Source organism: Falco naumanni, chromosome Z, assembly GCF_017639655.2.
Source record: "Falco naumanni isolate bFalNau1 chromosome Z, bFalNau1.pat, whole genome shotgun sequence".
In the NCBI taxonomy this organism is placed as follows: domain Eukaryota; kingdom Metazoa; phylum Chordata; class Aves; order Falconiformes; family Falconidae; genus Falco; species Falco naumanni.
This window is the reverse complement of record NC_054080.1, coordinates 36,201,271-36,213,729: the sequence shown is the minus strand read 5'-3', so window position 1 is coordinate 36,213,729 and position 12,459 is coordinate 36,201,271. Positions and strand designations below refer to the sequence as shown.

The following is a 12,459-nucleotide window of genomic DNA, read 5'->3' as shown; positions in this document are numbered from 1 at the left end:
AGTCCAGGGTTAACAGTTGGAATTTGATCCCGAAGGTCTTTTCCAACCTAAATGATTCTATAGATCCAGACAGTTTTACACTTAGAGAGTAATTTTAGTAAGCAAATTAAGTAACTTAATTAAATATTAAGTTCTGACAGTATGTGTACGTAGCTTTATGTTCCCTGCACCTACCAAGAATAAGAACTCATCCTTCACCCACTGCTGTACCCCAAAATATCAGGTATTCACCTTTTTTTTTTGTCCCTTATTGTGTCCTAACTTCAGAAGAGAAGCAAAGGACTTCATACAAGAAGCCTTGAAGCACTTACACCCAAGTTACCAAGATTATACTCCAAACACCAGGCTAATCAGGCACTGATCAGCCTCACTGACAAAAAGAGCACTGAGATGTTTAAGCATGTCTGAAGCACAGCTTAACATTTTGTATAAGAGATGGCATTACTGTAACAGCTCCAGTGATTACTTGGGCACTTCTCCCAGCCATTACCCCCTTAAGCCCAGAGGGACGTAACAGGGCATTTCCTCTGTACTGAATCATAAAAAGTTGTCCTCAGCTGAATTAACATCACTGCAGAAATATCTGTATTTTCCTTAACATACTGCTATCTAAATAAGCTTGACCTGACTTGACCCAGTTAAACTTCTGACACCTAATGAGAACTTAAGGTAGCACAGCTAAGATCATAAAATGAACATAAGCAACTGTTGGAGGATAATCACACAGAAATCAAATCACAAGTCACTTTTGGGCACATTTTACATTTTTGGATGCAAAACTCATTCAGAAAATAATTCTGACTGAAGTACTGGTAGACCCAAGAAAAACATTCACAGCACAGGCTTCCAAAAATTTTTACTTCTATTCACTTACATGCAGGTGCATGTATTATTAGCAAATAATGTTATGCTATTGATTTATCATTCTAAATACCTTGTTCTACAATTAAGACTAGAAATGTTCTTTATTCTTTCCCTTCCAAATAACAATTATTTGCTTATTTATGCCATTATTAGAAGCAATAGAAATAAACAAGAAGACCATATCATCCAGGCAATGACAGGTTAACAACAAAAAGTTAACTGAACAGCTAAACAGACAACAGATGTACATCTGATTTAAAATCTAATATAGATATTTTTGGCTATTGGTTTATAAAAGTTTGACCAACTACCGTCTGGATATCCAATATAACACACACATGCAAGCGCTCAGCATGTTTCACGCTATTTCCATCACATTGCTGATTCTGGTAAACAAGGAGCAAGAAACCAACTCTCACACTGTGTCCCTAAAGTCATCAGTGAAAGATACATGTTCTAGGGAAGAAATTCTGCAAACACCTCATTGTCCCAGTGGCTTTGATTCATCCCTTTTTACTCTGGTAGCTCTCTTTATCACACAGCAGAGAGATGTGCATCATTTGCATTCTATGTCTACGCGACCACCAATTTTCACAGACTTCTCCTTGAATATCCTCAATGACCATCAACCCCACAATGACTCTCAAACCTGATCCTTTCCATTGTTTCCTCTCAGTTTCTCAGCTCCTTTATTTTTATGGTATTACATCTTGGAAATCATTGATGTTCCTATTTTTTCCCCCATCACAATCTTTCATTAACTACCAAAAAGAATCTGCATTCTAGCAGGTTCAAGAGATCTTCTAAAAAAAGGACAAAAACTAGCACTTTTAAAATAAAATTACAAGGGTTCCAACACAGAGAACATTTGTGTCTTTTAAAAATTGTGATTCATTTATTACAGAAGAAAAATTCATGAGATATGAATAAAAGTCAAGGATACAGACTTGAAGAAAATGCCAATTTCACTAACCTTAACAGTTGTAGCTAGGAGAGGCTCAGTACTCTGCCTTTTCTTTTTAAAGCATTTTCTGTCAAAGATGGGGGTCAAACCTTTAATCATTAATCAACTTACCTGTTTTTTCTGATTTACCTTCTCTCTTCTGTATCTTGCAAAATAACCTTGATAATTTTATACTTATCAATTACAATGGGTAGAGATCTCAAGTGATTCACAACAGTCTCATTTTTTTTTAAATAAAACTACTCTGGAGATAGTATATTTCTAATTATGGTTTGGAAATCAGAAGACTTGCAAAGGAAATATTTGTACTGAAACTAAGCACTTGGAGAGTAGAAGGCTATTATAAGCAGGACTGGAATCACAGATCAAACCTGCCTCAGGTTGAAGTGATTACATGATTACAGGATTGCTCTTAGAAGGAGAAAGGAATCATTACCACATGGTCTGAGGCATCTTGGCCCAACATCTCACAAGCCATGCCACAGTGTTTAATATTAAAGGAAACGGAGATCGTTATAGTTCAAATGCAGTCTACGCCTAAATCAAAATTTATTTTCTAAACCTTTCAGCTTTACGTTAACACTACCATTCCTATGTTAAAAAGACTTATCCTTCTTATCAATTAGCAAGAGTTCTGATACACAAAACAAAAATCCAACCAAATTATGTTTTATCCAAAAAGGCAACAGACTGTAGCAGTAGAGCTCAAGAAGGAAAATAGAAACAGAGGTTTTAGTCCTTTATCTTTGCATAGATCTTTGTTGATCTACGGTTCTTATTGACACTAATCAAACATTTAAAAAGATACCATCTCTAGTACACCTTTCTTTATGAAAAAATAAAAATTAACCGTATTTAATAGTTCTGTTTATAATCAACTTGCTGTTCAGGTGGGATAAAGTAATGCCTCTTAATAGTGCTTTGCTTGTACATATATGCTGGTTATTCCTGCTGGCCATAGTAACTTGATTTTAATCTCTGGCTTCTTTACTGTTGTGCTTTCAGTTGTGCTTCATCGGATGTTCAAGGTGAGATTATAATGAAGAGATTTTAGTATAACAGAGAGATTAACAACCTGCTGGGGGAAGATGTGCCTGTGCCTAAGCATGCCAAAGTAACTTCATGTAAACAGCTTTTGTCCTGTTGGAGACCAGACTTCCTAGAAGACTGGCTGCCCTCCTCTCTCCCTATGTAAATCCAGGAGGAACAACCTGGCTCAGACTCAACATATACATTGAAAGTATGGGTATTCTCCCAGCAGCACCATCACATTTCATTCGTTCTTCTACCTTATGCACAGCTGGAAAGCCCAAATTTTAGATCAACACTTTATTTTCCCAGAGGTGCTTCCATTTTTTCTGCAAAGAAACTGACTTTCATAACTGAGCAAAGCTGCTTTCTGTTCAGGGCTGACATTTCCACTCATGCCCTACCTTACCCACCTGTTTCTACTGATGACAAATTTTATATTGCCCATTTAAAGATGTTTAAAACACAAATAAAGTATAAGTTAAAGTCAATAAAGCAAAACTTGTGAACCTGTGACCTCTCAGTAAAGGACACTCACAGAGTACCCTTATTCACATATTTATTTCTGTCCCTCTCAGCAAAGTTTTACTTCTTTAACTCGCAACAGTAAGCAGACTCTGACCTAAGGAAGAGTTTAGCAGTCTAAAGAAGTAACTGAAAAAGCCTCCAAAAAACCTGCCTGTAACTTCCCACATCTTTCTGTCTTGAGTTTGCCTTATATTTTAAAAAGAGGGGTTCTAAACACATATTTACTGTTTGTATTTCTCCTCTCTTTCATTTAAGGATCCTAAGAAGGTGAGTGTAAAGGAGGGAGTGTGTACTTCATTTCATCCTGGCAGAGTTTAAGGATAATCCTATTTAATTTTATAATCCTCCTTCTGCAACATCAAACTTTAGCCTGTATTTATCAAATGGAGCATAAATATTGCTAATGATCTTTTTTTCTTTCCTTTTTAATGAACATTTTTTTATGATCTCTGTTTTCTAATGCTTACCCTCAGCACAAAAGAAGCTGTAATTGTCTCCAGTTTCTTCTGGAAAAGCATCTGGTGCCAGAGTTACTCAACATCAATGTGTAACTGCAACAACACTGAAGTGGGGAGGCAGAGGTATTATTTTTGGTTGACAAAAGGCTTGGTACTTTCCCCGTTTCAGGCTTGTATGTTGGTACTGTATGATCCAGGATGCGTAATGGGATAGGTGCTCTCCAGCTTGATCAAAGCAAGAAGCCTATTAAGACATCTCAGACCCTTATACCAGGAGCTCACAAACTGTAACAGCACAGCTTCTCAGGGTGTTTTATGAAGCCCATTAGTTGCTTCTGACCAACCACCTGCTCTAAGAGCCCCACAAAAGCAGGGATGCTTACAAAAGCAAGTATTTACCTTGCATGTGCACTCATTTACCATGCATGTGCACAAATGCCAGACTCACTACTCACACCCAATCTATACACTCCCCATCAGTCTGATCCTATGTCACCAAAGGAGTTGTGGCAGGTTAAGTGTTGCACTGCTACTGAAAGAAGCTGTACAACCAGAAGGTAGATGTTCTGTACAACACTCCAGAACAGTCTGAACTGTCCAAAAACTCAAGTATACTTGCCACATCAGGCACTACTCTCACTGAAGAAATCACTAGGAAGTGTAACTAATAACTGTATTCATTGGGAGTTTTCCCATATAAAAAGGTTGAACTGCTGTGGTTAAAATCCCTTCTCTAGGAGGAAAGATGTCAAAACAAGGATTCAGCCTGAGAAACCCTTTTGGTTTATCCTCAAAACTGACTGTGTGCAGAATTTCAGTAATACATTTCACAAATTGAGAATTTCAATTAAAATATCATTGTTTGTTTTGAGACAACCTGTAAAGTCATACTATCCTCAATGGATACATACAAAATAAAAAATTCCAGTTTTGTAGCAGCTCCACCATGTGTCCTGAATTCAAGGGCTGTGTGAATTTAGAATACAAAAAAAAAAAAAAAAAAAAAAAAATCTAAAATATTATATATCCATCATGTGTCATTCCCTTACAATTAGTTAATAGCACTAATTTTCAAAACACAATTTGTGTCAGAAATACAGAAGATCATACATTTACTTTAAAGGTGCTTCAGGTTTTTTACAAACCTTAACTGAAGTACCATATGACCATTCCATCAGTCAAAGGCAGCACGTAGTTTCTTTCACATCCTAATTTATTTCAGTTTTATTGTAACAGTAGGATGTTACAATCGGAACTATTTGTTAAAAAGTTGTCATCCAATGGTATTTGGCACATCTCTGCATGACACAGAACTACTGACATCCATTATTTTGCTGATGTGGGCAGCATTTCTTTGGATAGTACTCTTTAAATGTATGTGTAACACCTGGACTACTTGTCTACAAACTATTGATCACATTTTTAAGTACCTGCTTCCTAATGGTTGATGAGGCCTAATAAAAGCACCATATGCTTCTCTACAGAGAGCTCTTCCCTCAGCTGGATTGGAGATGTGTTAAGACTTGTTCCCACTCCAGTCACTGGAAAAATGCACATTAATTTTCATTGCAAATACTATTTGACACTGACTCCAGGAATTTAGAGAACTATAAATACGTTATTGACCATTTCACACTCTTAAGATCCAGTGAAAAAATACAACCACACATGAATTTCAAAGCTTCTCTCCAGTAAATTAACCCAGCTGGCAATGCTGTCTGGTAGGCAGATCGCCACAGACGTTCTGTTAGACAACCTGCTAAGTACTGCAATGAGCTGCATTCTCCTGCCCATCCTCTGTCTATACATTTGCTCCTGTTTGCACTTCCTAACAGCCTAATAATATCCCATTGCTTTAGGTACAAGAGGACATTCAAATCCTTTTTCTACTTAGCTGTTCTCTAGTTATTGCAGACTGCTTTAATGAAAAAGAAGTAGAAATATTAGGAAAACCCTTGCCTATCACCACATAGCCAGAGTACTACCTAAGCAATCCAGTCCTCAGGAAAAAAAAAATATATTAAAGCATACATTTGTTGTGTCTAAAGCTCTCTTTGGGGAAATGCACTGATGCTACTTCAACTTCCATGCTAGCAGCAGAGATCATCAGTAAACAACCAGTAGACAGATTTCTTAATTCTAAGTCCACAGTAAGTTTCTCCTACAGCATACTCTAAAAAGAGCTACCAGTTGTAAGTTATACATATTAATAGTTACAAATAAAACTGTTCAACAACATTTGACATGCTTTTTTTCTTATTTCAAATATGGCAAAACACAAGCAAGCAGTAGAAAAGACCATTTAAGTAACTAATGGTCCAGCTCTGCAATTCATCACTTTCAGAAGAGCAGTCTCACTGGCATCAGTAGGACTTCTTACATCCTGGTATTTGGTTAACAATGAACAAGTAGGCAGTCAGCATACAGATGAAGAATTCTTGGAAATCTCTCTTTGTTAATCTTCCTACAGCATCAGTGCAGAATCCCCAAACACACCCAGATCAAATCTCTTTGAGCTACAAAGAATATAGGAATCCACAAGTGTTTCACCAAGGAGTTGGATAGGGCAGTCACTACTGATCATGTCAGCTCTGAGATTACCCCAGGGTCATGGTGATGTAGTTTCTAGGCAGTCCATGCATATATCCAGTCTTTAGTTTGATTAGAAAATATCCAGCGAGTTATGTCTCCTTAATTTGTCAAGCTAGATAGGTTGCCAAATGAAGCCAATGCTGGCAGTCAGAGTTTGGTTAGTAATTATTTGGGAATCCAGCCCTCATGTTTGACTTGTATATTTAAATGATTAACATGGTATGTTATGAACCACATTAGTATCACTCCTCTGTACTGGCTTTTGATGAACAGCTCAAGAAAAAACACTACAGAAGCTCTCAAGAACTATGAATAAGCAATACAGGGAAGCTTTAACACTGTGCTGTGCATTACATGCTTTACCCAACTGCATCCAGTGAATGATTAATTAACCATCTAAATCCCATTTCAAGGCAATGAGGTGCCTAACATCTGCAACAATATTCTTTTTCCTGCCTATAGAAGGAGCAGTTAAGACTTCCATATAGACATTTTTTTAAATTTCCTGAATGTCACTGGCATTTCAGGTCTCTCCTTGCCTTGAGATGTTGGAACTAACACAAACATCCTAACTTGGATGGCACAACAATTGATTGCAAGGCCTTTTTTTCATTTTGTTGAAGATCTAGTATCTTTTCACAAACTAGCCCTACAGCATCACCCACACATCTGTACTGCCATGTGTGACCCTCCCCTGCTTACGACGGTCAAACCTTTTCCATTGGGCTTTACACTTTTTCATGCTTCCTCCTGTGTAGCAAAATCACTGTTGTCTGTCAAACTTTTCTTCAGTGAATAAAAAGATTCTCAAAAAGGCTACTGTCTAAAGAGCTGAATGGTAGAAGTTTTGCTGTTAGAGATACTGTATTTCACACTCAGAAAAATTGCTGAGTGGAAACTAAGCTGCACATTAAGGGACTTCTAGCCCACTTGTTTGGCTTTCCAAGGTGTATGTAGCCTAGGAATACTAACCAAAAGTCTGCAAGGTTTTGAAACGAGAGTATTATCTAAGGCTTTCATACCTTATTTTCTCCAAAATTTCTTTATATTTAAAATAAAATATGTATATATCAATTGCAGTAACTATAACACAATATTTGTAGGTTTAAGTTTCAATGGATTTTTACATCTTAAAAGAGAAAATGTACTTTGAAATATTGCTTGGCTTTTTCTGCAGGGCAAGGCCTAGAGGAAACTGGGTGGAATATGCAATGTATGTACAATGTTTTTTCAAGATTCTTGGAAACAGAGCAACTTACATATGTAATAAAGCCCAGGCAATGACTGAATAAAGAATAAAAAAACCCTAAGATTTGTTATGACAAATGTGACATAATAGCACTCTGCAATTTTTTTTCACTATGGCCTGATGCAGCAACACTCTCAAGGAGAACAGCTGCTTAACTATTTCACTGCAAACAAGACTATGCAGTCGAGGATCATGACACCACCAATCAACATCTGCAACAGTTTCCAATTTTATTTGAGATACACAGAATAGTTTCTGTTTCAACTGCAGCCTTGGGGCACACGATCTGGGTGCGCACATGCTTAGATGCCCAATAGACTGGGAGTAGGCTGGTACTCCTAGGAAAAGTCTGATTTAATCAAAAATTACTAATAGGGCACCTACAGAACTGGGGTCTATTTAAACAGTGAATTTCAATTTATAAATCAAGTCAAAGGAATTTACAGAAATGTAATAATGTACATCACTTTTGAGCAGACATTTGTGATCATTTTCTCTACCAATTTCTTTGCATAGATTTTCTCTAACCAAATTTCACCCATACACAATGTAGCAAGAGGCAAAATTCTAACAAGAGCAGGGAGTACAGAAGTCAAATGCTTTTCCAGAACACAAAAATCCTCTACCTGATTGCTTTCAAACCACCTTCAGTTGATTTCCAACATTTCGCTCCACAATTAATTCTGCTACCATGCTTTGAAAAATCTGACATAATGTCAATAATTAGATGCCAACCACTTAAAAGTTGTGTGAAACCTGGCAGTTTCACTTTGCGGGAGTGTGAGGAAATATTTTATTTAGTGTAAATTCACATATATTCAGTTTGGGTTTTGAATTTTGAATAAGTCCAAACAGGCAAAGGAATTTCCACAAAATTTCCACATTTTACCTGGTTTCACTTCATGACCATGCAAATAAAAACCAGGCAGGCATATCTTCAAGAATCAACAATGGAAGAAGTTAGATGTTCAAATTCGGAAAGAAATACATGAAAACATCTATTATGATTGTGGTGATTTACACCCATATAGCCACCCAAAAAATGCAGGGTCCCAATGATGTTAAGTCTCCCTAGTGCCATTACTGTTTGTATTCTGTATTCTGTAAAGTGCTGCAGGCGTGTGCATTTATGATACTATATAAAGCCTGAAATGAGAATAATAGTAATAATAGTAAATATTAAATATTAGTAAATATTAAATATTAGTAAATATAAATAGTAAAAAATTTTCATTTAAAATCCTGCCAGCATTCTACATCATCCCAGGTGGTTTCTACTCTTTCCATCCACCCGCAAGTATCTTGGGATTGCAGCTCACTGGATCACCATTGCTGCTGTCAGTGTGCCCAGTTCTGGTCTTTATCTGGTAAAAATCACAACTGATCCAATAGAAATTATAGCAGGTGAAATTTGTTTTAAATAAGAGAGGTATGCCACAGAAGCAACAATCATTTAAAAGGCCTGACTGTATTAACATTTCTGCTGAGAATATACTCATTGCGTACTTCTGTAGAGGAACTGAAAGGAAAGAAGGGTATGGAGTCCCATATCCAGCTACAGGTACTACACATGGGAAGTTGTGAGGTAGAGAACAGAGGCCAAAGGGATGAGAAGAATGAAAGAAAAGTAACAATGAACATGAGAAAGCAGATGTAAAATATTGATAGAAGCAGGACAGACAGAACAGTCTGAAATCTGAGATGTGAAAGATAACACAGATGAGAAAGGTAACGTTAGAACATAGGATGGGAATGAAAAACAAATGGATTGCAGATGGGCTGGAGAAGAGATGATGATATAGGGAAAAGGAAGGAGAGTGCACATGGAGGTAACTAATTACAGGCATACACCGAAGACCACAATAAAATTAGGGATGGAGATGAGAAAAGTGGAAGAAAGAATGGCATAAGAATAAAAAGGAGATCCAAAAAAGAAAGGCATGGGGCAGAGATGGAGGTGTAACTGGAAATGGGACAAAGAACATGAAAACTTTATGGTATAAAGGCAGAAGTAGGATTTGAGAAAAATTATGAGTCAGTTAATAAAAGCATGAACAATGCAAAATGGTTAAAAATAAGGGCACATATAAAGGTAGAACCCAAGAGGGTATGGAAAAAAGAAGATCTCAGGAAAGGTATGGGACTGAAAAGCAGCAGATAAAGCAGACACTTGGATGGAGACCTTGGTGCTACCCCTGCATGCAAGGTCATCTTACCAATCCACCACAGGTACTGAAGGAGGCGAAGGAGCCCGGGTATCGGAGGACAGCACCACTGTAGTAACAAGCTCTCTCAGGTTGCGACTGTGCAGCACTGGGTAGGCTTTTGCCTTCACCCCCAAGTCGCTCCTCCACGGCAAAGCCAGGAGCCAGGAAGCGGCTGTCCCTCTTGAGCAGCAGGTAGAGCTCCCGAGCAAAAGCTGGGATCCTCAGCAGCACCTCATCTCCGTCCTCTGCTGGAGTTGGTGGCGGGGGGGACGGTGGTAGGGGCAACTGAGAGGCAGCACCAGACCCCTGGGGCAGGGGGGACCAGTGGTAAAACTCCTGAGACTCATACTCATCTTCAGTGTCCTCTTCCTCTGCTGCCTCCCCTACAGCCTGTGCCTGCTCATCCACCGAGGAGGACACTGAACGCACCTCCCGGGAGCTGCCGGCCACTGGGCTAGGTGTGACAAAGGCGCCGAGGGTGCTGCTCCGGTTCCCACAGCTGGGGTCGGCACTGCAGCCCCCACCACCGCCACTGCCACCCGCCGGCTCCTGCTGGCCCCTGCTCCACAGCGCAGGGAAGACGATCTCCCACTCCTCAGTTTCTTCTGAAGCATGGAAACCTGTGAAGACCAGCAGATGCTTTAAGCGAGCAGAGCACCCAGCAGCACACAGTGCCTGCCAAAAACCTACCCTTGTCCTCTCACGACACACTCCTGGGTCCCAGCCCACCAAGCATGCCACCCAAAACACACCAGGCTCCATTTGGCCCTTTCACCCTGTCCTTACACATGGCAGATGGGCCAGCCGCTAGATGTCTCTGTGCCTGTTCAGGGGCCTGTGACATGCCAGGGCCGTGATAAACTCTGAGAAAGAGCGGGAGGTCAAGCTGGACAGAAGCTGTGTTTGTACCATTAGCCTGGAATGTTCTTCTTCATGACCACCACCTCCACACATGGAGCACTGCACAAACCCTTCATCATTTAGACAAAGTGGCAACTTTTTCATACAGCTGAAAAAACCCTGTTACTTTAGCAGGGAAAACCTGAACAAAAAAGTGTGACAATTTCAACCCCATTCTCAGCATGTCTTGCAAGACCCACTATGATTTCAAACGCGCAGCCAAATGCACACAGGCTCCATGGCCGCACATCTGGCGAGTGCATGTAAAAGTGGCAGATGCATGCACATGCTGTGTCATCGTTATAATCAAACTAAATTATAATCACTGATTAGCTATGTATGTGTGTCACACACACCACACCACAATGTAACCAGAGTTCCCAGTGCACCAGCGTTATGTTTATAAACATATGACTACACACAGTCTGCAGCAGCCTGAGACAGAAGACGGTTTCATTTACACATTCAGCCTACACACGCCAGGAATGGCACCGCTGAGATGACAGCCCTGCGCGTCAAATCAGTATCCCGCACAGACGAGCGCATTGTCCATTACCGGGGATCAAATCAGTATCCCGTACAGACGAGCGCATTGTCACGCACCCTGACGGCGGGGGCAGGCATTATCTGATCACCCGCCGGTTACAGGGGTGGGCACTGCCGTCAAGGCGCTCAGCAACCCGCAGGTACCGGCCACCAGCAGCCGCCGGGGCACGGAGGCCGCCCGAGGCTCGGCCCGCTCCCGCGGAAGGCGCGCACCTACCTGCGGCGAGCCCGCTTGACAGCACGCACAGCTGGTAGAACACGCAGCAGACGCGGCTCAGGCGCATCCTCCCGCCCATCCCCACCGGCTCCGCGCCCGCGGCACGCCGGCGGGCAGGACACGGGGGGCCGTGCCGGACCGGGCCGTGCCGGGCGGGGAGCGCGCAGGGACCTGGGCGCCCGCGGAGCAGCTGCGGGCGAGGGCGACGCGCGCGTCCCGGCGGGGCGGGCAGCACCGGCACCGCTGGATGCGCAGCGCGCGGCGAGGGGGTGTGGGGTGCGTGCGCGCGCAGGCAGGCAGGAGCGCGGCCAGTGCGCGCACACAGCGCCCGGCGGCGGGCGGGCAGCTGCGCCCCGGCGGCGGCGACCGCGCTGCCCCCGCCCGCCGCTCGCCCCCACGGGGCGGGACGCGCCGGGCCCCGTCCCGTCCGGCCCCGCCCCGCCCCGCCCGGGCGGGCACCCGGCGCGGCCCCCATGCGCCCCCCCCCGCCCGGCCCCGCCGCCGCGCCGCAGGCCGGCGCCCGGGCGGCTCCGCGCGCAGCCCGCCACGCGCGGGCACCTTGCGCGGGCGCGCGGCACCCCGCGCTTCGCACCCCGCCCGCCGCCGGCCGCGCAGAGGCACGCGCCGTGCGCCCCGACAGCGGGAAAGGCGCCCCTCGCCCCCCGGCAGCGCGTCCTGCGCAGCCCCCCGGCGCAGCCCTGGGGAGCGGCGGGGCTGGGCGCTCCGGCTCGGCTCGCTGCAGCTCGGCTCCCGGCTCCCTTTGCCCCCGCCACGCAGCTGCCCGTGGAAGCCCGTCACTTCCCACCCCAGCCCTTGTCAGCGGAGGAGTGTGTAAACGAGGAGTCGAGCAAAAGCTTTAAATGCACATCTAGCGTCAGCATAAACGGCAGAAGCAACAGATAAAC

The 12,459-nt window shown here is 42.8% G+C and overlaps 1 protein-coding gene across 1 annotated transcript in view; it reads right to left on the bottom strand.

Moving 5' to 3' along the window:
* Positions 1-11,825, bottom strand: part of ADAMTS19 (ADAM metallopeptidase with thrombospondin type 1 motif 19) — a 150,584-nt gene extending 138,759 nt beyond the window's left edge. The window contains exons 1-2 of the mRNA XM_040580813.1: positions 11,555-11,825; positions 9,901-10,511 (exon numbers count right to left, since the gene is read on the bottom strand). Of these exons, the coding sequence (XP_040436747.1) occupies positions 9,901-10,511; positions 11,555-11,633 (690 nt within the window). The 5' untranslated portion in view covers positions 11,634-11,825. The remainder of the gene's footprint in view (positions 1-9,900; positions 10,512-11,554) is intronic.
* Between the last annotated feature and the right edge of the window lie 634 nt (positions 11,826-12,459).